The sequence below is a fragment of the Lichtheimia ornata genome (assembly GCF_029851405.1).
Source record: "Lichtheimia ornata isolate CBS 291.66 chromosome Unknown scaffold00160, whole genome shotgun sequence".
Classification (NCBI taxonomy): domain Eukaryota; kingdom Fungi; phylum Mucoromycota; class Mucoromycetes; order Mucorales; family Lichtheimiaceae; genus Lichtheimia; species Lichtheimia ornata.
The window spans coordinates 1-23,722 of NW_026695479.1; the positions used below are offsets into that span (position 1 = coordinate 1).

General features: G+C 43.8%; 9 protein-coding genes across 9 annotated transcripts; 2 read left to right on the plus strand and 7 right to left on the minus strand.

Moving 5' to 3' along the window:
* Positions 1-834: 834 nt before the first annotated feature.
* O0I10_012794 (uncharacterized protein) lies at positions 835-2,112 on the minus strand (the record flags this gene model as incomplete). Its single annotated transcript, XM_058492681.1, has 1 exon — positions 835-2,112. The coding sequence occupies one exon, from the start codon at positions 2,110-2,112 to the stop codon at positions 835-837; it is 1,278 nt and encodes a 425-aa protein (XP_058336545.1).
* A 955-nt stretch (positions 2,113-3,067) lies between these two features.
* Positions 3,068-3,508, minus strand: O0I10_012795 (uncharacterized protein; the record flags this gene model as incomplete). The annotated part of the gene is made up of 2 exons (XM_058492682.1): positions 3,068-3,334; positions 3,413-3,508. 2 exons carry the CDS (start codon positions 3,506-3,508, stop codon positions 3,068-3,070), a joined length of 363 nt encoding a protein of 120 aa, XP_058336546.1.
* Positions 3,509-4,477: 969 nt separating this feature from the next.
* O0I10_012796 (uncharacterized protein) lies at positions 4,478-6,201 on the plus strand (the record flags this gene model as incomplete). The annotated part of the gene is made up of 3 exons (XM_058492683.1): positions 4,478-4,654; positions 4,717-4,934; positions 4,995-6,201. The coding sequence occupies 3 exons, from the start codon at positions 4,478-4,480 to the stop codon at positions 6,199-6,201; spliced, it is 1,602 nt and encodes a 533-aa protein (XP_058336547.1).
* Positions 6,202-6,684: 483 nt separating this feature from the next.
* O0I10_012797 (uncharacterized protein) lies at positions 6,685-7,565 on the minus strand (the record flags this gene model as incomplete). Its single annotated transcript, XM_058492684.1, has 6 exons — positions 6,685-6,735; positions 6,800-6,865; positions 6,930-6,995; positions 7,100-7,150; positions 7,211-7,480; positions 7,554-7,565. 6 exons carry the CDS (start codon positions 7,563-7,565, stop codon positions 6,685-6,687), a joined length of 516 nt encoding a protein of 171 aa, XP_058336548.1.
* A 1,044-nt stretch (positions 7,566-8,609) lies between these two features.
* Positions 8,610-10,230, minus strand: O0I10_012798 (uncharacterized protein; the record flags this gene model as incomplete). The annotated part of the gene is made up of 2 exons (XM_058492685.1): positions 8,610-9,355; positions 9,426-10,230. The coding sequence occupies 2 exons, from the start codon at positions 10,228-10,230 to the stop codon at positions 8,610-8,612; spliced, it is 1,551 nt and encodes a 516-aa protein (XP_058336549.1).
* Positions 10,231-10,510: 280 nt separating this feature from the next.
* On the minus strand, positions 10,511-11,379 carry O0I10_012799 (uncharacterized protein; the record flags this gene model as incomplete). The annotated part of the gene is made up of 3 exons (XM_058492686.1): positions 10,511-10,972; positions 11,029-11,224; positions 11,294-11,379. 3 exons carry the CDS (start codon positions 11,377-11,379, stop codon positions 10,511-10,513), a joined length of 744 nt encoding a protein of 247 aa, XP_058336550.1.
* Positions 11,380-12,508: 1,129 nt separating this feature from the next.
* O0I10_012800 (uncharacterized protein) lies at positions 12,509-12,846 on the minus strand (the record flags this gene model as incomplete). The annotated part of the gene is made up of 2 exons (XM_058492687.1): positions 12,509-12,666; positions 12,747-12,846. 2 exons carry the CDS (start codon positions 12,844-12,846, stop codon positions 12,509-12,511), a joined length of 258 nt encoding a protein of 85 aa, XP_058336551.1.
* Positions 12,847-13,477: 631 nt separating this feature from the next.
* O0I10_012801 (uncharacterized protein) lies at positions 13,478-13,860 on the minus strand (the record flags this gene model as incomplete). The annotated part of the gene is made up of 3 exons (XM_058492688.1): positions 13,478-13,562; positions 13,648-13,695; positions 13,769-13,860. The coding sequence occupies 3 exons, from the start codon at positions 13,858-13,860 to the stop codon at positions 13,478-13,480; spliced, it is 225 nt and encodes a 74-aa protein (XP_058336552.1).
* A 1,408-nt stretch (positions 13,861-15,268) lies between these two features.
* On the plus strand, positions 15,269-22,244 carry O0I10_012802 (uncharacterized protein; the record flags this gene model as incomplete). The annotated part of the gene is made up of 7 exons (XM_058492689.1): positions 15,269-15,750; positions 15,826-16,453; positions 16,536-17,313; positions 17,374-18,428; positions 18,494-21,849; positions 21,914-22,042; positions 22,109-22,244. 7 exons carry the CDS (start codon positions 15,269-15,271, stop codon positions 22,242-22,244), a joined length of 6,564 nt encoding a protein of 2,187 aa, XP_058336553.1.
* Between the last annotated feature and the right edge of the window lie 1,478 nt (positions 22,245-23,722).

Sequence of the window (23,722 nt, forward strand, 5' to 3'; positions counted from 1 at the left end):
CCCTCCCTTCTCTATCTTTTTCTCCGCACGGGGGGGGGGCGGCGTGGGGGGTTGTAGGGGCACATGGAAGTAACGGGTCAATACATTTCTCTTTCTAAAGATATAATACAACGAAAGCTTGCTTAGCACTAAAACACAGACAAAGACGATCCTCCATGGATATGTACCGGATCACACATTATTGGATGTTGTTGACATTGTAGATCTCCTATTTGAGTTTTCCGCTCAAGCAGTGCACATAATGAAAATCATTCCCCACACACACCTCTATTGCTAGTGCATTTCTCCTGGTCGTGTGGATCGTAGTATGTGGGTTGTGGGTTCCTTCCCTTTCTCCCTTCTCCTCCTTTTTGTTCGTTTTGTGCAGCATGACAACTTGGGATGACAGAGTTGATGGTATACATTAATAGAAACACTGATGTGTGTTGCCCTGCTTTATCTCATTCATGCAGGTCGATTTTCTTGGGCCAGGCCTTTCCGATAGGGACGAACAAAGAGATATAGGAGGATCCATGTCGCATTACTGTTGCTCAAGTATGTAGGTAGGATCATGCATTTCATCTTTGACCAACCCTTTGACACCATTACCATTTATACACAATAGCATTGTTATTTCAAAATATCATCTATTATTGTATTCTCTTGGAGGAGAAGGCGGAATAAATACAAGTGTACTAATGACAAGAGGTGGGTATATAAGCGATGTGTGGGAAGAGAAGAGGTGGTAGTGATGATGATGATGATGATGATGATGAAGGGGAGGGGAGACGTAATAAGAGTATTAAACTGTACAAGTAATGAAGTGGGTTGTTGTGCATGAGTAAAGTAAAAATTTCAACCTTGTGAATGACGTCTTCGTGGTATGGATGGGCTTCTGATGATGAAAGGTTCGGGTGGAAGAGCGTACAATGGCGGTGCACTTGGCATATAAGGTGGTGGAGGTATTTCAGGTGGTTCGCAATGAGGACAAGACCCAGCGTTTTGTAAGTGCTGCTGATGTTGATGATCATTGGTTGGACCTGTTGGATCATTGTTGTTGTTGCTGTTACTATTACTTGCTGCGAGTGGTGATTTTGGATGTTGTTCATTGGATTCGTCATCGACCAAAGCATCCAACTCCTTTGCTGATGGGGCTGAGGGGGCTGGTGCTGTGTGCGATGCCATTGATATGATGTTCCTCCGTCGTTCAAAGGCTGATGAGGAGTTTTGATCCATTGATGGTAAATAATGTGCAGGTGGTGCTGATGGAATAGGTGTCATCACCCTATCTCTCCTTCCTTCATTGCCATCATCATTATCATCATTCTCTGCTGCCGGCGCGTTCGAATGACTCGATGGATGTTGTTCATTGTTGGTTGATGTGGGTTGCTGATCCGTATCATGGTTGTTGCTATGATCATTGTCATTGTCATCATTGTTTTGCTGTGATGATGAAGAACATGCTCGTAGATCGGTGCTCTCGATATCTTGTTCCATCTCACGTCGCTTTCGTTTTCGTATCCGCATTCGAGTAAAGACAACAATGGTAACGACAACGGCAATGGCGCCAACACCACCAACGACTGAAAGGATTGTCACCAAGCGTTTTAATGCTGCTTGATCTGCTTCTAATTGCTTTGTCACATTCACATCGCTGTTGGGATCATTCACATCACCATCATTGCCTTCTGAGCCCTTGTCTTGCTGATTGGCACGGTCCCCACTGCCATGATAGACTCTGTTGGGATCAGGATCAGGATCAGGTGAGACAACCACGGTTGTAACATTGACGATAATAGTCTCGCCCGCATCATTGGTTGTTGTGGTACGTTTTTCTGATGAACGAGACTTGTCTTTATGTTCCTTGGTGGAGTCGCCATAGTAATAATAGTCGTTGTCGTCGTTGTCGGTTGACTGGCCTTCTTCAAGCGTAGGTGCAGGGGTTGCTGCTACGGCTGCCATGAGAGAAGCTGCTGATACATGGGCAGCATTGGAAGGCATGACAAGTGTTTCTCGTGGGGATGAAGGTGATGGCGGTGGTGGAGGAGGTTGATCGTCGTCGTCATGGGCACCTGCAAGAGCTGCAAGTAAAAGGAAAAAGAGAACGGACGTCGGAACGGCCAAAGGACGCATTGGCGCGTAGATAAAAGAGAAAAAGAGACAAGTAATAAAAGAGAGTACAACAACAAAAGGGGACAAGAGAGAGATACGTGTGGATTGATTGCAACAGTGTGTGTGAGTCCCCGGTATATTCTTCCATTTTTTCTTCACTTTCTTTTCGCCGCACCAAAAGAAGTTAAAGAGGTGGTACCAACTTTGATGATTGGACATCTGGTTTCAAATGCCCATGTTTCATTCACTCACTGATCCGCTCCTGAAAAGAATATAAGAAACATGCATAATGATAATCATCCGCGGCATCCTATTCCTAATGAATAGTAACCACGACCACCAAGGGACACCCACATTGCTTATCGATATGAGGACTTGTAATTGTTCGCATCCCTTGTTCTCGGTTCATTTATATTCGTGTAACATCAAATATGCACCAGGATAGTGGCTATACCCTCGTTACTGTGGCGCCCACAGCCCTTACTAATGGGATGGGACATTACCTATTCACTTGATTTGACGACATCCCTTCACAATCACCACATGTCAATGATACACTAATTGATCTCACACGTAGCTACCACCACCACCACTTTTGTTCATGCAAATGGCCCGGTAAATTAGAGGATTACCTTTTGTAGTCATCATGGCGAGCATCAATGTCACTCATCATCAACCATATAATTACATCACGCGTGTTTCATATGCTTGTTGATCAAAAAAATTTATTGAATAAACACTATTTGATATGCTTACCTTGAAAATTGCTGATCATCCGATGACTTTATACATATACGTCGTATTCATATGCATTCCACAGAGATTGTGATTTGTGAGCAAAAGATAGATATCTGCCCAGCGGGTTCGTTCTCATCTCACCCAGCAAGCATTACATGATTTATTATTACAACGGAAAGGGTGTGCTATGTACAAAGAAAATGGTGATGGTAAATGGATCATGGATGAAACAATACGCTTACTCCTCGTCCTCGCCATCATCTTCATCATTGGCAATGTTGAAGTAACGCAATTCAAAGGTCTGCTTATCACTAGCAATCACACGCAACCAGTCGCGGATTTGGTTCTTCTTCAAGAACTTCTTGGTAAGGTACTTGAGGTAACGCTTGGAGAAGGGGATGGTAGCAACGACAATGACCTTGTTATCATTTCGGGAGATGGTAATCGCATCACCCAAGTTGTTGGTGCGACCTTCGACCTTGATGCGATCATGCAAGAACTTTTCCTATAGAGATGATGATGTCTTATTAGCATTCATCCATCTTCACACCATCACCCATCCATCCATCCATCTAAAACTTACAAATGCAGCAGTATCAAAGATCTTGTCATTGGCAGGAGCAGAGCAATCAATGACGAACTTGGACTTTTTGGTGATGGTAGACTTGACGGGAGCCATGGCAACGGGTTTATAAAATGGAAAGGAAAAAGAATAGATGGGATGAAAAGATCAAGGTGCACCCTGTGCGTTAAAAACTTTAGCACTTGTATGAGTGGCTTGTGTGGTGCCGGAAACTTGTAAAGTGAAACATACACCTACCCAAGAACCCCCTTTTTGATTTTCCTTGAAATGATGATGATGATGGGCTGGGCGGCCTAAATAGTGTCGAGCACATGGTGTCACGCTGGATAGCGTGCGACATGACATAAACGGTTTGGCGTGGTAAACAAAGCGCGCATCATCCCCATTGATGTATTATGCATCATACATACGCCGATGCACTTTCGAGCTTATCACCGTTCATCGACATCCACAGCCAAAGCCTTCATCATCCTATACCCCGCTTCCCGTTTTGCCCAAATTCGCACATACAACCGGTGGCACAGCATTCCCTTGGTTCATCAAAAGACATGAGAAAGCCGAAGCCATCATGTCACAGAGACGTTGTGTATAATACATATCAACATTGAGGATCCAATACGGTGGTGAGCAGGGGGAAACAGTATACTTTGCTGCAGGCGGTTGTTACACTGTATCCGTGCTCTCGAAACAAAACTTATTGTGGTCACGGGGATTCTCTAGAGAAGATGATGAGAAAAAATAAAAAGGCGTCTAAACAACGCCTGACAGTTTGGGTGATAGCAAAGCATCATCTTTAAGGATCCGCGTGATTTTCCAATCGTAAGCAAGAGATGCATCCATGCGGTGGTACGACAACGGCAGCGGGGATCATGATCCATTGCCCCCCACCATCCACATAAAGCTCTCTCTCTTTAAACTTTCTTTGGCCGTTGGTCATGCTTGCAGACATCTCGTTTGGCGGATTAAAAAGTCACTGTTTAAATAACTCTTGTTGATTGTGGATCTTTCTATTTTCCTTTCCTTCTTCTATTGTCTCGGTTTTATTTCTCCTTTTTCGCTACACAGATGCTCCCAAGGGTGCTTTTGCTGTGTGTTGCCATTTTCACCACTTGGTGGTGTCTTTTCCATGGTGGTATTCCCGATGATGCTGGTAGCTGTGGTCCCGATGGTTGTATTCCTTCATCACCCAATCGTACACCTACCAGACGACATGGCTACTTTTTGCACATTACCGATACACATGTAAGTATGGTATACTACAACATCTTTATTGCATGTATGTAATGACACATTCTATGTACTAGATGGATGAAAATTATGTTGCTAGTGCTAGCGTTGGCTCAGCTTGTCATCGTAAGCCAAGACCTGATGATAAAGAAAGGATGAAGCGCGTTGGCTATCTTGGCGCCCCTGGCAAAAGATGTGATGCACCAGTGGAGCTAACAAAGCAGACCCTGCAATGGATTGCACGAGAATGGAAAGATAAGCTTGATTTCGTCATTTGGACAGGTGACAACTCCAGGTACACATCTTGCATCACCATAAAGAGGAAAATGCTAATAATGATCATCTACATGCATAGGCATGATTGGGATCGCAAGGATTTACGGAACCGAAACCAAGTCTTACAGCTGAACAAGATTGCTGCGGATATGATGATGGATGTATTTGGTGACACTGATATTACCATCATCCCATGTCTTGGCAACAATGATGTTTATCCCCATAATCGACCTGTGGACCATGATAGCATCTATCACTTTTATCAGCAAATTTGGGGCAAATGGATCCCGCCTAGCCAACGCCAAGCTTTTCAAAAAGGCGGCTACTTTGCCATTGACACAGCAAGCTATCGAGTGTTATCATTAAACAGCATGTATTTCCTCAAACGCAACAAGCGGGTCAAAAACTGCCGAAAATCAGGTCCTGCACGGGATCATCTCATCTGGTTGGAGCAAGAGCTGCAACGAGCACGAGATGACAAGACCCAGGTTGTAATCATTGGCCATGTACCACCTTCACCACGCGACTATCGTAAAACCTGTTTTCGGGAATACTTGAGAATTTCTTCCGAGTACAAGGATGTCATCACCAGCCAACACTATGGTCATCTTAACATGGATCATTTCTTGCTTTACGATGCCGATCATCTTGATGTGATACAAGAATACGATATACAACAACAAAATCAGCAGCATATGATTGTCAACGACAGCCCAATCAGGATCACACGCAATATTGAACGCTATGTTGACTGGCTCCGTGATCTTTATTTGTCCATGGGTTTTGAAGAAAATCCATCATCATCGCTCAATTATCAGGCTATGGCTGCACCCTTAAAAGACAACAATTTGGATGATGATTATGATGATGTCCTCGATTCATTGGTTGCCGTTCAAGTATCACCCTCCGTTTTGCCTGTGTATTATCCATCGATTCGCGTTTATCGATACAATGCATCAACCTCAGCACCCATGCCGACCTTACTTGGCTATACTCAATACTATGCAAACATCACACGTTGGGAATTAGAGCATCCAGGTGAACCACTTGCGTATGCCGTTGAGTATACCACCGAGAGTGATTATGGCTTAAAAGATCTTTCACCACGAAGCTTATTCAAATTGGCCAAGCACATGATTGAGGAAGACGACGCCATGTGGAACCAGTATACTCGAAACATGTTTGTCAGGACACAAAATGAGACATTCCCTGGTTACGATGAGGATGATGATGACGATGACGAGGATGGTGATGATGATGATGACGATGGCGAGGATTCGTTTTAAGAGATGCCTATCCTATTATCTTAATACCCTAGTAGTAGCTAACCGATATCCACTTTTGCACACACACACACATTCCCTTTCATTCACTATCGCATAGAAACCCCAATCCCTGCTATATCAATCCTTCAATGATATCCATACAAAAGCAACAACAAACTGAATTGTATACACATGTTGCCGGCGAGATGCCTGCAAGAGCTGAATCTCTTTTTTTATCTTGTCTTTTTTTGTGATTTATGGAGAAAGAGAGAGAGGTTCCTTGTTGAAATGTGAGCAGAAGCTGTAAATAGGTCGGAGGAAAGGCATCTGCTGTTGTTGTTGTTGTTGGTGGTGGTAATAAGTTGCCCCGGTGATGCATTTTTTGGATATTGATGAAAAAGAACCAGACGACGAGGAGAGGATTGTATGTGACGAAATGTAAAAAGAATGAACCGATAGACCCCATTGAAAGAGCATCACTCATGATGATGACCGCTGCTGCTGTTATGGTGAAATAACTCCTAGGTAATCTTCCTTGATGGTCCCAATTGCAAACTGTAACCAGCCGTTCAATCGCTTGGATCAAATTCAAAAAGGAAATAACATCCCCCATACTTACAATCTCGGTAGCATCCGTACGCGTGCCCACCAGCTTTATCCGAACCTGCACATCCTTCTGTATAGTCTACAAACATGTCACTTTTATCAATATCATGCATCATTGTATGTTGGTCTTCATTCTCAATTACCTGATCTTCAGATGAGTAGCATGGAGGGTTACCATTTGGATCGTATTGCATGTCATTTGGAATAAGCTATTAAAAAAATCCATGTCAGCTCCTCTCATTTCCTCCTCTTGATCCCTCTCTTTTCTTTCCCCCATCCTCATTTCTTGCTATATCGATATGAAAATACTTGCATGGTTCGATACAAAAACTTGCAACGGTCCAACATCTGCAAAGAAGCCCATCTAAAGATGTGCCAATGATTAGCTATACCATACCATACCCTATCACCATGAAATGCCTACTTTGTTAACGGTCGTAACCACGGCATCCACCACTTCACCCTTGTATGGCTTGAATACAATGGCTTGGTATTTCACTTTGAACTCTGCCAATCCCGTTCCCGGCAATACTTTTCCTTTGCTGATGTTCAGGAGCGCTACCACCGTGATGATGTATCCAAAGCGACCAGAGCATGTTCCTTCCACGTCAGCGTACAACTTGTCCTTGAGCTGTGCGTGCATATTAGGCCCAAAGAAGGATGGGTGAAGCGAGATAGTGTGTGAAAGCTCTTTCTGTAGAAAAGAAACAACATAGATGAGTCTTCATTGACACGCGAGAGGAAGAGTGAGAACGCGAATCCCATACCAAAAAGAACATGCTTGATTATATATGGATAGTAGGTGGGTGGATGGAGTGCAGTAAACGCGCGCGTATGTATGGGTGAACAAGGTAATGCCGTGAACGTGAGCGTATGGCGTTGTCTGTGTATACTTGGAATGTGTGTGGTGTACGCAATCGGGGGTGTCTCTTTTTTCCCTCTCACTATACGAATCGCAAAAGAAAACAGTTCGATCGTGTATACAAGATATTGCAAATCGCAAGTCAAAGCACCCTACAAGTTTCAATGCTTGGGAATCTCGGACCAATGCACAGGAGCAAGACAAGTGGAAAAGGAAGGAAAAAGAAATGCGTAACGCTGATCCGAAAGAAGTGAGCTGCCCGTCTCTCTCTCGTTTAGCCTCTCTTTGAGAGCCCTCTCTCGGTGTTCCCTTTGCCACAAAAATTTGACCTCCACCTCCACCACCACCACCTCCTCTTCTACATCTATACTCTTCATCTTAACAGCTATCTCTTTACTATACGCTCTACTCTAATAGCCATGGTTACATGCATAATAAAGCCATCTTTTATATAAATGATTGCAACTTGAGATGTCGCTTGTCTCTTTACGAGTAACACAAACATCAAATAGGTTATCTTCATATGTCTAAAGTAACTATACGGCAGCATGTTAAAGGATACAACACGTCAAAGATTGCATAATCGGTGATGAGTATGTAAGGCTTTGCAACAAATGGCAATCTAGTACTGGTATCAGCTTTGACTTTTGATAACGCATCCCAATCTCTTTCAAATCAATCCACTGCTTTATGAATCAATGATTCCATTTATCGTGATGACGACTTGATTGTTTTATACTAATGCAAAAATATTTATTTCAGGATCATGGGTGCCTATGACTGCTGATAGTATGTACAAAAGGAGAAAGCTTTGGGGGGAAGAGAGGGAAAAGAGAGGGAGAAATGGGAAGGAAGCATAGAGAGAGAGAGAGGTGTGTGTGTTGTAATGATGAATGGATGGAAAAGGTGGTGTGTGTGTTACTGAAAAGTCAATGTGAGAGATGTAATGGAGAAAAGTTGTTCAAGCATCAATGTGCTCTTCCCACCAGCAAAACGACTTGTCGGCATTATTGTTCAGTGCAGACATGATGAGCGTGTCGTACAAGTATTCAATATAGGATGATGATGCGTAAGAAGGAGTTGCTGTTGCAAATGAAAGCTTATCGTCTCGGCTAGTGAAATCACGATCATCAGGCAACAAGGGTAAAAGTGAAGTGGCAGTGGTGTCTTGGTCGTCCTTGTTGCCATGGCTACTGTTGTTGCTATCTTGTGTCGTTGTGGAATCCGGCACTAAGGCTGCGGCTGCAGTGGTAAGTTGAACAAATGAATTCACGATATGGGTTGCACACTGCATCACTTGTGAGCCCTGTAAGGTGGTGGTTGTCGGGGCTGTGGATTTGTTTGGTTGCTGCAGGATACGATGATAATCCCAGACCGGCATCACGGCATTCGATACCAAGATACGGGTGTCTTGGCGATACGTGTCACTGGCTTTGCTGCCAAGCATGCTAATGTCCTTGTTGAGGTTGGGCTTGGGAATAGGTGATGATACACGAGGTGATGATGAAGATGATGATGATGATGATGAGGTGCTCGCCACTTGTTTTTGTTGCTGTTGTTGCTGTAAAAGTTGGTTTTGACGACGCAAAGTATCCACCTCTTGTCGTAATTGTTTGTTCTCGTTTTCCACATCATCCAATCGTGATTGCAACTGGTCGGCACGTTTCTTATGGTCATCCACTTGAGCTTCCAATGTATTGATGTATTCTTTTGATATCAGATAAGAAGTTGTGTGAGTGATCGATCACTATTATTCAGCCACGCTCTCTTTTCTTACCCTTTCTTCGGACACGGAAATTCCGTGCCGAGATCTTGTTGCGCAGCTGTCGACGTTCCTTGGGAGTGAGCTTCTTGATATCAATACCATCGGATTCAGCATAGGCTTCCAATGTCATCGTCTCTTCAGGAATAACAGATGCAGCACGTGGTGTTCCACTGATGGAAGAAGAAGAAGAAGCAACGGATGATGATGATTTCTTGTTATCACCCATGTTGTTGTTGTTGCCATTGTGCATGTTTTCATCCATATCCCCTGTAACGCCCTTCATGAGAGATTCTGGAGACACTGTGTTTGGCATGGCGGATGAAAGACTTGTTGTAGAAGGAGTGGTGGCACTCGTGGCAAACAGGGCAGGGATAGGAAGGGCACCAGGTGTGAAACTAGTGGGCTCCCCTTGCACTTGAAGCTTTTGTTGCTGTTCACGTAGCGCCAGATGTTGCTTGGCGATCTCAATGAGCTGCTTAATGTGTTCTGTGCTTGGCATGACCAACTCGGGAAGTTTGGATTCTGGCTGCTGTACGGTGGTTTGCTTATCAGAAGGGACGCCGCTCATGGGACCTGATTGTTGTTGCTGTTGTTGTTGCAAGTCGAATTTGAAGCCTAGATCGTTTGATGCCGTTGAGAGATCGTTGGGCCAAAAGAGAGAAGGATCGGAAAAGGCGTATAGAGCGTTATCAGTGCAGTAATTGGCAGTGGGAAAAGAGGCCATTTGATCATCTTGGATAGAAGCAGGAGAGAGTGTATTGTCACTAGTTGTGTTGGAGTTCAACCAGTCCATGTCAACGATATCCTCAAAATTCATTGTGATGTTGTATTCGTTGTGTGAATGTATGTGAGTATTGGAATAAAAGGAGAAAAAGAAGTTGGAGGAAGAGCAAAGAATGAATTAATGGGAGCTGAGTCACGATAATGGCAGCAGGTGTGGGTGTGTGTGCTGCGCGATGTACTGTACATGCGTGAACATCCGACGAATCATTGCCTTTTTTGATGCGATCGCGTGCCAGCAACCGTGTGATTTTTGTTCTCAGTAACATAACAGTTTCAGATTGGATAGAACCCCAAAAAAACCATAATTATTGTATTTACAGAATGGCAGAAGAGGAAGAATCAATAGCATCATCTACTACATTGCCCTGGCTATCTCGTACAACTAAATCAGCAGAAACAAAATCCTCAATCCTTGGATACACCATACGCTCATCCAATTTCTCTTGGCTCCACGCTAACGTCTTGAGAAGCATTGGTAATTTGGCATCCTTTTCACGAGATTGACTAATAAGAATAGCTGCATTAAGTTCACTTGCTGTCTTTTGTCGTTGATTGGGGTGTAACAGATCAGCCACAGGGGAATCATTGATGTTTTGAAATGCAAGCAATGCCATCGTTCGTTCTAGTTCTTGAAGGAATTCGGGATGTTCTTCTCCACGAGGCGCCATCTCCTCTGCTGCAAACTCGAGTGCCTCTGGATATTCACCTTTACGTATCATTTCAATCAATCGTTGTTGCTGCAAATGGAAAAAGAGCTCTGGGTTGTCATCGAGAATCTATTTACCCCATTTTCAGTATTGATTACGACATACCTTATCAAGCGATACCTTACCTCTGGATTCACATCATTAACAAGTTCTATAGCTGTATCCACGTCTCCAGACTGAATAGCATGACGAATCTCCATCCTTTCTTGTATAGATTCAAGGTCGATAGTAGGCTCAAGTCCACTTTCCAAGCTGAATTGCTCTGCTGCATCTTTGTATCCTTCAATAACCAAGTAGTTCATAACGAGTCGATTCAAATCTCTGGCAATGGTTTCCCCATTAGAGTCAATAAAGAGAGGTGGAAGAAAGGGAATTGGCGAGGGTACTCACTGCTTGTTGATTTTGACCTTGTTCAATCTTTGCTCCCACTCATCTTTGGAAATGGACTTTTTGGTCGTAGGCGTTACTGAGGACATTGGTATATAGGTGTATGTGCGTGTGTGCGTGTGTGTGTGTGTGTGTTGTCGGTTGGGGAAGAAGATAGAGAGGTGGCTAGAAATCCCCGATGTTCTTGCGTACCGCATATTCATGCAACCATTGTAACCCGCCACGAAATGCATCGCCGAGTAAGAAGACAAATAGAAACATTCGACTCTACGTAAGATGCCTCAACTTCATCCCATTGAATCATTCTGCATATAAGAGTGGGTTCTTACATGATGTAGATGGGACGTACGACGCTTACCTTATCATATTATGTGGTACTCCATCAAATGAGCCATTTTAAAATGATGCCATGTTCTACTACGCTTACATGAAAAGTCATGTGACAAGGATACCATTGTTGATGCTCATCCTCGTCGCTGTTGTTGCTGCCCATTAATAACATCCTCCTCCGAATTCTCGGCCTTGACGATAGCCGTTTACTTCCCCTATTACACTAGTATTGTCACCATCTACTTTAAGTTGCTCCTTCATATACTTTGATGAGACCAACAATAAAACTTGCAAAATAGCCATCAGGTATCGATTTGACATTACAATAAAGCGTGGCCAAGCACAATAAAATGCATGGCAACGGACCGAGTTATAAATTGAGGAGCCGCTGGATTAGCAGCTGATTGAAGAGTTACACATTCAACTAGTAGAAGATATAGCTACAACCTTGTTTTATAGTTCTGATGAGTGAGGGACCTCTTTACAATACGCTACTAGCTATCTACATCGATAAACATGGTAGTGATGTACCACATGTACCAGTAGACTAGCAATAGGGTCACCCAAGCTGCATGCAATTACCTGGCTTACTATGAATTTCAAGCGGACAATGGAGTTACCATGTGTGCGTTGACGACTTTGGTACCCAAGAGAACCCTGAACACAACCCACCATGGCTGCCACATGTACACCCTACTTATCCAGATGTCTGGTACCCACACGCGCTTCGATGGCACAAGCCATCCACGCTATTGCTTCTTTCTTTAGCATTGACATGTATCCATATATACATGCTGCCATGAACAATTGCCCAACCATGCCCCGCTTTGTATCACAATAGAAATGAGAGAACAAATCAATGCGTTTTTACATGATGTTTTTTCTTGATTAAGAGTAATTGTAGGTTTCTGAACACCGTATCATTGGAGCACTTTTTCTCTTCATTATGGTTGACTTTCTATGGACTTTTTCCACTCCAGCTGCAGGTTTTTGGTGTTGATGCAGGTATACGCCATCTTGATAGTAATGCCGATAAAAATCTCGATCTATAGCAGCGTGTGTACGTATATCAGATATGGATGTGATATGATTGTATGTGTGTGGGTATATGTATAAATCAGCCTACCTTTAGGCTCGAACTCAGGCATGGCTACATTACGACGCTTGGTATATTTATCGAGCTTCCACAAGTCAAGCTGAGTCTTGAGTTTGTCCATGAGTCCCATCGTGAAGGTTGCAATCGAGACGAAATGGTCGAAACAGGTTATCTACTCGGTTCTTCCTGCGAGTTCAGGGTGCAACGAAGGGAAGGGGGTGAGGAAGGTGTTTAGGTTATCGCCAAGCGCGTTTACACACAAGAGAAGAAAAGGGGAAGGAAGCAAAAAGGAGTAGTAGGATGAGTGAGAGAAAAAACAATAGGAGAGTGGCGGTAGTGAAGGTCAAATAATACTACATAGCAACCCTGTACTACAGTCGGGCAACGGCAGGAATCACTGGACAGCAACCTATTGGACAAGCGTATAGTATCATACTTGAATATAAACTACCGATAAAGAAGACCCGCCCCATATGACATTTTGCCTATAGTTGAGACATCCAATCTTCCTTCCTTCTCCCATCAAACACACCCATATACACCCTTAAAACCCTTCATGTTCATGCATCAACAATACAATGACAATGCTATGCTTTCAATACGTCCTGACTATCCAGATCTTTCTTTGCTTGGTATATCACACGGGGTTCAAACATAACAGGGGGAGGGTAGAAGAAGTTGCTAAGCTGGCAGATAATCGGTAGTAGGCACGCACATCAAATCATTCATGGTATCGACTGCATTGTCGCCGTGTTGTATGTTTACTCGTGCTCCACGTGTGGTCGAAGGTTGGTCTTTCTCGGGAAAATCAAAGGATGCAACTGTGCAAGATACGTAATAGCCCAACTAACAGTCGCGCGTTTCGTCGTTAGCAACACTGCTGATATGGTAACCATGTCCCATAGTCAAAATGGATAGCGTCCAAACTTACGTCATATAGCAGCAAGCAATAGTCATGACAATCATGGTACGAATTACACTGTGGCGTTTATAGGATTGGATGAGTGTCTTTCTTTGGGACTTGGGAGAGCATTGACAAGATGAGGACTTACGTCTGGTTGGTTCCTTTGGGGACAACGACATAGCCAAGAGCAGAGAGAACGGCCAATCCAATGAAAGCCCAAATGAGATTGTAGCCTGACATAGTGAAAGTTGAAACGAACTGGAACAAGCAGGAGGGTTAATGTATCTCTGCGTCGGAATAGATTCACTTGCCGTGTGTGTGCAATGACTGGCTTCAGCCTTCAGGAGATGAAACGATGAAACACGCCATCCGCCACCACCACAACAACAATACTCTATTCAATATGACATCTTCACAATTGTAACTTTTATCCTTCAATGATAAAGCAATAAACGTTGTTATTCACATTTTTCTTTACTTGCTTTTTGGATTGCCATTTTTCATAACAAGCGGGTATCCAGTTATCATGCATCAGGCTATTGATCGTTAACCTCTACCAAATTAGCTAATTCGGTTCTTGTACCATGTACCCTCGTATGTAGACAAACGTCATCATACTTTGGGTTGTGAGAAATAGGATCTGCTCCCATAACGGATAGGCCATCTACATTGGGATAAAGAGCTAGGTTATCATAGCAGCTGTTGTAGCAGTCGGCCATATACCTCATTGACAAACGTGAGCGTCTGTGCTTTCTTATGAGAATGATAAAGATGTTGGAAGCAGAATGAAGAATAGGGTGTGCGTTCACGGCCCACGACATATCACAAGATGAATGCAGTTTCATTTTTGGTGGGGGGTCTCTTCTATAGCCGGGGAAGATGCTCTGATAGCATATGGACGTCATTGTTAAATGTTGATGCATATGTATTGACACGGCTCTCATTGGTCATGTCATTTGCCGTATGATGCATAGACAATCAAACCAAGGCTCTTTCTTTTTCATCGTAGTTGTCGTCATTGTGATAGCTCTTTTGATAAGGTAGAACCCAATCATATCATCACATGTCATTGATGTGCATCTGCTACTACATTGGATCGATTCACTAATATGGTTTGCTATCCAACAAGGCTAATGGGGAGGATCCAAGGTGGATTTGGATGGCTGCTTCTAGAGACATCTGGAAACAACAAGAGATCATGGTCAAAGGTATGCGAATGATACTACTACAGCGATCTGCTGCCAAACAATGATCCATTAGATGAGGATGCAATACCAACAAGTCCATCCTATTTGATTATTGAGACTTCTTCTATCAATAAAATTTTCATGTGTGATGTCGTAAACCCTACTTTATTATCGAATATGGAATGATTGATGATTAATTGATTGAGCAGTAGGAAGGTAGGATTAATAAGCTAATAGGAAGAAGAGAGAATGATAGTAGGTGATGCCATCACTCTGATCATCGGCGGAAACGGGCCGAATCATTGTCCTTGAGCCATTCCGCATTTTCGATTTTTGATTTCTTTTTGCTACGGTACCACCTGTCGTCTTCTCAACGCACGCACAAGTCTTACATTCATCCCAGTAATCAACACCCGAACCTCCTTCTTTGACCTTGTGGCATTAGCAGATTACCTTCTTTCATGGCATCTGCACCTTCAGGACCACAGCTCGGCGGTGACAACAACACTAGTAGCAGCAGTAGCAGCCATCACCCCACTGCATCGACTTCTTACCCGAGCACGTCATGTTCCTCCTACTCGACCCTCGTACAATACCTTTGGCAGGCTCCTTTCTTCTTCAACTATCGGTTCGATGACCATGCATGCAAAGCGATTCTTAGCTACTGCTACGAGTCATTGTGGCAACAAAACCCGGCACTCATGGAACAGTACTTTTATTCGAGTCCTCAAGAATTGCAACAAGCCATTGAAAAACAACTAAAGTATCGAAGCAGCAGCAGTAGCAACCAAGAGCATGATATGGACACTACTACTACTACCACCACCACCCATTCATCCGGCACTCTCCAAGTATGGCATAGCAATGCAATTGTTCCACCAATCGATTCATCCAGTGAACGTGGGAGGCAATGTGGACACGTATTTCGAAAAGGAGAACCGGTGTACCGATGCAGGAAAGTACAATTGGATCAATTAGGATGAGGAGGATGAGCAGGAAGCTTATACCTTGTATATAGAACTTGTGGATTGGATGACACGTGTGTATTTTGTTCGCGGTGTTTTCATGCAACGCAACATGACGGGCATGATGTCTTATTCTCGGTGAGCCCTGGATCAGGTGGTTGTTGCGATTGTGGTGATCCCGAAGCCTGGAAGGTCCCATTGAATTGTAAAATTCATACCGACACGTCAATGGGTGATGGTAGCATGGATGATCAAGAGGATGTCATGAATCAGGTACCAGCCAAAATCATCGAGAGTATTCGAACTACCATTGCTGCGACATTGGACTTCGTCTTGGATACCTTGACACTTGCACCTGAAGATATTGCACTACCCAACAATACGAGCAGCAGCAGCAGTAGCACGAGAACCGACAGCCGAGATGCGAATGATTCTCAGGATGAGGACAAGGATGTGGACATGGATAAGGAAAACAATGAATTCATATTCTTGGATGGACCCCGTTCTTCTATGGAACAATCAACATCAACAACGTCCCAAGATGGCAATGAGGAAGAATACGTATGCTTGGCTTGGAATGACGAGGGACATGCATTTTCTCATGTGTTGGAGTGCTTAATGTCGGCCACTGGGTGTGAATGGGAACGCGCCAAGGAGATGGTAGATGCGATTCATAATCATGTAAGATGGCGGAGATGGAGATTGGATGAACCGTGCACAGATGAAATTAATGCGAGGTTACTCTCTCTCTCTCTCTCTTTAGGGTCGTGAAGTGATTGCAGTTTCCAAAAGTGTCGATCAGCTTAAGAAGATAGCAGCACCTCTTGCAGCCATCAATCTTGGTGTCACCATTCGATCCACGCGCGATGTTTATCGAGAAAAAGTGTGCAATCTTTTGATCTTTTGGCTCAAAGAACTCGTCCATGGTGATACTCGCTTTTTCAACAATGTACCAGGAGGTGATGCCATCATACGAACCATTGTTGCTGAAGAATTATGCGCTGAGTGGGAGATAAGGAATTCCGTTTCGACAACATCAAAGCAATCTGTTCACCCCGGCGATGATGACGATGATGATGAAAATATCATGAAAGATGACTCGGCAATGTTGACAACAGAAAAGGGGATATCAGAGGACACTGAAATGTACGAATCCACCAATACAACATACGCGCCCAGCACACATCCAGCATCCACAGCAGATAGTCAATATGATGCCGCCAATATCGATTGGAATCCAGCTTCCATGATCCAAGAGTTTCATCAATTACGCAGCGAGGAAAATCAGTCTTGGGAGAATACCATAGCCAATGTCAGCTTAAAAGGCAAGCAGCCTGATACCCTTATGGATCCCAGCAAACGGTTGGATCGCGAGACGACCATGGCATTGGCGAGCCAAATACAACTCGAATTCAAAAAGAAGCTTCGGCTCGACTATTTCATGCTTTACGATCTCAAGCTATGGAAGGAAATGAGGATAGCTTTACGAGAGCTCTATATCGCATCCCTTGCACCGAGTCGAACCTTCAAAAAGACATTAGGTAATATGACAACAAGAGAGCTGTGATTGATACAAGACATTAACCTATGACCATGAATAGGAAAACGGCTTGCAAGGAATTATGCACGACTTGCAGAATCATTCTTATTGAAGGATCGTGAGCCTGAGATATCCATCATACTTTTCTCGGTGCAATTATTGACAGTGCCATCCGTTGCCGATCTATTGGTGAATCAATACGAGTTCTTTGGTCTTGTTTGTTCAGCTCTTACAGCATTCTTTTTGACCGATCACCTTTATCTTCTTTTGCCATCGGAGCGAGCAGAATCACCTTCACGTATCAATTGTGAATCTCGCGCTTTTCGAACACGTCGCTATTTTAATGCGTTCCACGACCTGCGCTATATCATGAATGTGGATATGATCAAGCCTGTATTGGTACAAGACCCTCTTTATTTGCGACAATTCCTCGATTTGATCAGCATGTTTCAATCCATGAATGCACAACTATGTCAAAAGGATACGCACGTCGAATACGAATCCGAGATATGGGTCAACGCCTTCAATGTGACTCTACAAATCGCCAAATGCTGTCGCCAATTTTCCGAATGCTTTGCCAAACTTCCCAAGAGCACCGATGCTGATCAATTGGCTATGGCACGTGTGCTGATTCGATGCATTACCAGTGTCCTGAAAAAGATCCAAGATTGGGATACATCACCAGATGATATGCGCCAAGTCCCTGAAGACAACTCACAATCACGTCAACCTCGACCCACCACACAACAACCTGGTGTTGCAGGTGCAAGCTCACAAGTCTTTCATACGATCCATCCTCCATATATTGAACAGCCACTGGAGATCGTCGAATATGATATTCTATCACAGCCTGTTTCATTCCATCATCCTCTCCATTGGTTGCTTGCATGCTTCCTCGAACACGCCTTTGTGTTGAATGACCAAACAATCGAGATGGCTGGCTACCCTGGTCGATTCGCCCAAGTCATTACTCTCTTTAAGAATTCTACGGATGACCAAGTGGTGACGCCTGATACTTTATTACCCATTCTTGAATATCCGCTACGAACAATCGCCTTTTCGGCACAAATCAGAGCAGGTGTTTGGGTGAGGAATGGATATGGTATCCGAAATCAGGTAAGATTCAAAAGATGGCAAGTTTGTATGATGGTAAAACTTATCAATTTGACGATGTATATTAGGCACATCATTATCGTGATATATCTTTACGAGAGAATACCTATGATGCCGATGTCTTTTTGCTGCAAGTTGGTTTTGCCACGATTGATGCCGACAAGCTCTTGGTGACATTGATGGATCGATTTGGATTATACAACTGGTTTAATGGAGAGCGTAGCCATCCTCACTATGATACCACACAAACGACTTTTATGGTGGAAGAGCTTTTGAACCTTTTGATCGTTTGTGCGAGTGAACAAGCCAATGTTACTGGTATGACAGTGGAGCATCGAATCCGGCGAGAGATTATCCACAACCTATGCCTTGGCCCTGTTACATTTTCAGAGTTGATCAGGAGGATACCTGAACGCTTGCATGAACATGCTGCTTTTGATCACGTGCTTTCTCAAGTGGGTGACTATAAAGCACCCATTGGTATCAACGATGCTGGATCTTATCGATTGAAGGATGAATGCTATAATGAAGTCGACCCATATTTCTACCATTACAGCCGCAACAATCGTGAGGAAGCTGTAGCCATTCTCAAGGAACGTTGGAACAAACAACACGATGGCAACAAGTTCTTTGTCACACCACGGTTGCCACAGCTACAAAATGGTCCCTTTTCCTTCTTGGGCGATTTTCTGCAATCGAAGGTGTTCACACAGATGATGGCATACACGCTTTGGAACATTCGTTTGGGAGGCAGCCATAAAAGTGACACCAACTTGGATCAAGCATTGTATTTGATTATGCTCGCTCTCACGGATAGCAATCATCGACAACCCACCAACAGCACGAATGAACGTGGAGGCTTTTATGAGTTTGTGTGTGCACACTACTTCCCATTTTCCGACGAAGATCAATCGGAAGAGCTTTCTTTGCTTGATATTCTTTTCCAGTTGCGGGACGACGAAGAGAATTACAAGGAGATTCATGCACAATTGGATTGGATATTTGATCGACTCGAAGAGTATGGTCCTGGTCGTACACGACGTGCAACACACACTTGGAGAAATGGACGTATGAAAGTATCAGAGACCAAGAATGAGAATGGTGATGCTGCATCTGAATACCAAAAGAAAAAGCAGGCAGCACTCGAACGGCAAAAGAAGATTATGGCGCAATTCGCGCAAGCACAGAGTCAATTCATGGAACAAAATGAAGGATTATATGACGAAGATGAAGATGACGAGATATTGAATGGCGCCAATGATGCTTCACAGCACCCTGTTGATGATGGAACGATTACAAGATTATGTGCCTATCCAACAGGAACATGTATCGTATGTCAAGAGGACGTTGATGAGAAATCAGAATCTTATGGCATGCTTGGTTTAATTCAAACATCCGACATTTTACGCCAATCGCCATCACTACACGATGCTGCTGTGCTATCGCATATCTGTTCCATGCAAGGAAGCTTGGATGTTGAATGGCCCGATGAACAAGCTCTTCCCGACGACTTTGATCATATCCCAGGGAAGCCCGCTCAATTGCACAAGACCGGTTTATACGCATCAACTTGTGGACATCTTATGCACATTCAATGCTTTGAAGTGTATTGTACATCCATCGATTCACGCCACTCATCCCAACTCACGAGAAATCAACCCGAGAATCGAACACGCAATGAATTCATGTGTCCTTTGTGCAAGTCGCTTGGCAACATTCTTCTCCCCATTTATTGGAAAGGCCGAAAGGAGGAATTCCCAGGAGTGATACAGCAACATGATGACAACGATTATTCATCATTCTTGCAGTCTCAAGTACAATCGGGTGCGGATCGTATCAAGCAGGCAGTGATTAATCGAGCACAACGACGACGTACTAGTGGAGGAAGCAAATTGAAGGAAGCTCTCAATACCTACGTTGTTCCCTATCTTCGAACCGTACAAGGTGAAAGCTCTTCTGATGACTGGTTGGGTTTTCGTGGACCTATCTTTAGCAGTGATTCGGCCACTGGAGGAGGACAACAAGATGCCACAGCTGCTGCCATGGATACAACATCCTTCACTGAAACTCGCTGGAACGTATTTGATCGAGACTTGTTGCATGGCACCACCTTTGACAACTATGCAACAATCTCACAAATGTACACACGACTATTTGATGTCTTATCGATCATTTATCGAGGATTGTGCAACGATGAGACGATGCAGGAGATGTCTTCCAATGTCAAGAGCATTGATTTATTATGGGGTTTGGTTGGCTACACTATCACCAGCGTAGAGATTGCAGCACGTGGATCCAAACGACCCGAAGCTTTACAACCTGATGACACAGACACCTTGTTTGATCAAATACCCGCTCAAACACGAATGCTACTACGAATTCTTTGTGATAGCGTTTTGGGCTATACGCATGTGATGTGCCAGCAGAATGCATCCTCATCAACGACGGGTCCTACTCCCAACCAGGTCAACTCACGTGTTCACTTGTATGCATTGTCACGACTTCGGCAAATATTCCCTGATGTGCGCCTTGATGATCTTGTTGAAATGCATGGGCTTAGCTATGACAGGATGCTCTTATGCGACAACCCACCTTTGCTGCAGGATGATCCATTCATGATTTTATCCGAACTCACATTTCACGGCATTCGCTTCACAAAGATGAACACACACGCTATGATCAGAGTGCTTTTATTGGCTGAAATCACAAAGACGGTGGTGGCCATTGTTCAAGACCAGCTCAAGACAATGAATGAGGATGATGAGGCCACAACGACAACCATGACGGATAGCGACGAGACACCACCCTCTCCAAACGTCAGGCATTTTTGCATGTTTGTAATGCAGCATTTGAATTTCTCAGAGACTGAAGCCAACCACGTGTTCGATATGGTGGGCGCTTCCAAATTCCAAGCATTGATCCAGTCATTCGCACTTCCCTTTTTACGACGCACGCTCATTTTGATGATTGTACGACATGGTTACATTGTGAATGGACGACCTCCTATGGAAGACGCCAATACCAATGAATTCGATCGATTATTGAATTTGTTATGCCTCCCAAGCCTTGATGAATTGATTCAATTGGATCTAGATAGCCAGCTGGTGGCTGCATGGTGCGAGCAACATGTATCAGAATCAAGCAGAGAATTGCAATTGCATCAAGAAACAATGACGACGATGGATACCAGTGCTGCTGCACGACTCGTTGACATTGCTTTGGATACACCCACACCACTCTATTTACTCCCTCTCCCGCGCCGATTTGAACAATTGATTGACGAGAGCATGCGAAGGATATGCGCAAAATGTGGCACCATTCCAACCGACCCTTCTATTTGCTTATTGTGTGGCACATTTGTTTGCACGCAAAGCTTTTGCTGTGCTGATGGCGAGTATGGTGAATGCAATTTGCATAGCTTCGAGTAAGTATCCATGATAGCAAACGCGTACTATGTACATCACGCTGATCCAATTTAATGTGTATAGATGTGGTGGTGAGATTGGTATCTTCTTATCGGTCAAACGCTGTGTGCTTATTCTTTTGCATAATGACAACGGCTGGTTCATGAATGCACCCTATCTGGATTCCCATGGCGAGGTCGATCTCGGTTTACGGTAAGCATTGATTCTTTGTTCTGTGAATGGGATATATAGGAGTATATACTTATACGATGGATGTAGGCGTGGTAAACCTCAGTACCTTAGTCTCAAGCGGTATGCCGAACTTCGCAAGTTGTGGCTCCAACACAATATCCCTGTATACGTTGCAAGGCAAATCGAAGCCAACTTTGATGTAGGCGGATGGACAACTTTGTAAACTATACTCCTTGCATTTCCATTTCATTATCCACCCATACATGCATTCTTTGTTCTCCAATGCCAACACTGCATTAAAAGCAACCATTTCCTTTTTCTAATTGCCAACTGCGTTTGTTTTCGATTAGTAATCGATGTTTTTATTGAGTGGCCTTATTGAATGACCTCTTTGCAATGCTTCTAGTGCCCTAAATGATTCCTATATTTACGACCAGATCAATGTTTTGTTGACATGTGACCCATCGAAGATTGCTTTTGTAGACATTGGTTAAGTTAAGCTGGGCACCATCATCATACCAGTATAGCCCCCTTTGTTTATCTCGGCCGCAACACAACTCGATTCACATAATGGTTAGCATGCTGGATCCTATCGAAGATGGAATAATAAAGGTGTGCCGGTTATCGGTTGTGCAAGAAGTACATGGCTTTTGAGAACAATAAGGAAGATGGGATGACCTTGAGAAGAGAAAAAAATGAAGTGATCGCTCCATTGAGTTTCAGGATGAGTGACCCATCATCATTGGATTGGTTACATATACAAATTGGTTTATGCAGCTCGACCTTCTCCTACATGCAAATGTGATATGGAGCCATTATTGTCTATACCGTACTTTGACACATCTTCATTATTGGACGCTGTTTACTTACATACCTTCACAAAAGTCAATCATTGTCATCATCCATTTATGCAGCAACCTGTCAAGGACGTGCTTGTGTAACCACCGCGTGCCATTTCACTCAGCTCTTCATCTTTCCGTTCATGCAGCCGACACCATCCATTAGGAAAAAGCAACTCCATCACGCTTACAGCATAGGTAAAACATACATGTGCCTGTACTCTAAACTTTACAATCAAACGTGGGGTCTTTATGAGAACGAACCTGCTCGGCTGAGTCAAAGCGATCTTGTGTCAAAGTATGAAGTTCATCGTGGCCAATCCCAGATTTCGCAATGTCGCCACCAGCCAAACTGGATCGGGGGGTCGACCTCTTCGACGACGACGACCAAAAAATATTTTTTGGGCTGTTTGCGACATTGAACGTGAAACTTTCACACAAGGTAGTGTTGGCCAAGCCGAGCCCATTGCTCTAATAAAAACCCCACGTTTCATTGTAAAGTTTGGAGATACAGGCGCCTCTATGTTTGTAAGCGTGATGCTATATGGGAAGTGGTCTTTATTCATTGTCAAGTAGGTGGACCCTGGCAGAGCAAAAGATGCAGAAGGACCTCTATGGGTAACTCAGCTAAAAAGTCAGGACTTCAGGGACAATGCATGAAAGGTACGCAACCCTCACTTTATGTCATACATTGGCAGCTAATAGCCACTTTTGTGCATTCCCAACTTTTGTGCATTCTATTGTAGGTGGACAATGCTCCTGCTCTAGACATTCATTTCCATGATTAAAGTAAGTTGATCCGAGCTGATTTGGTTGAGTTACGCTCACACAAGATTACATCGGTTGCGCTACATCGAGCGTG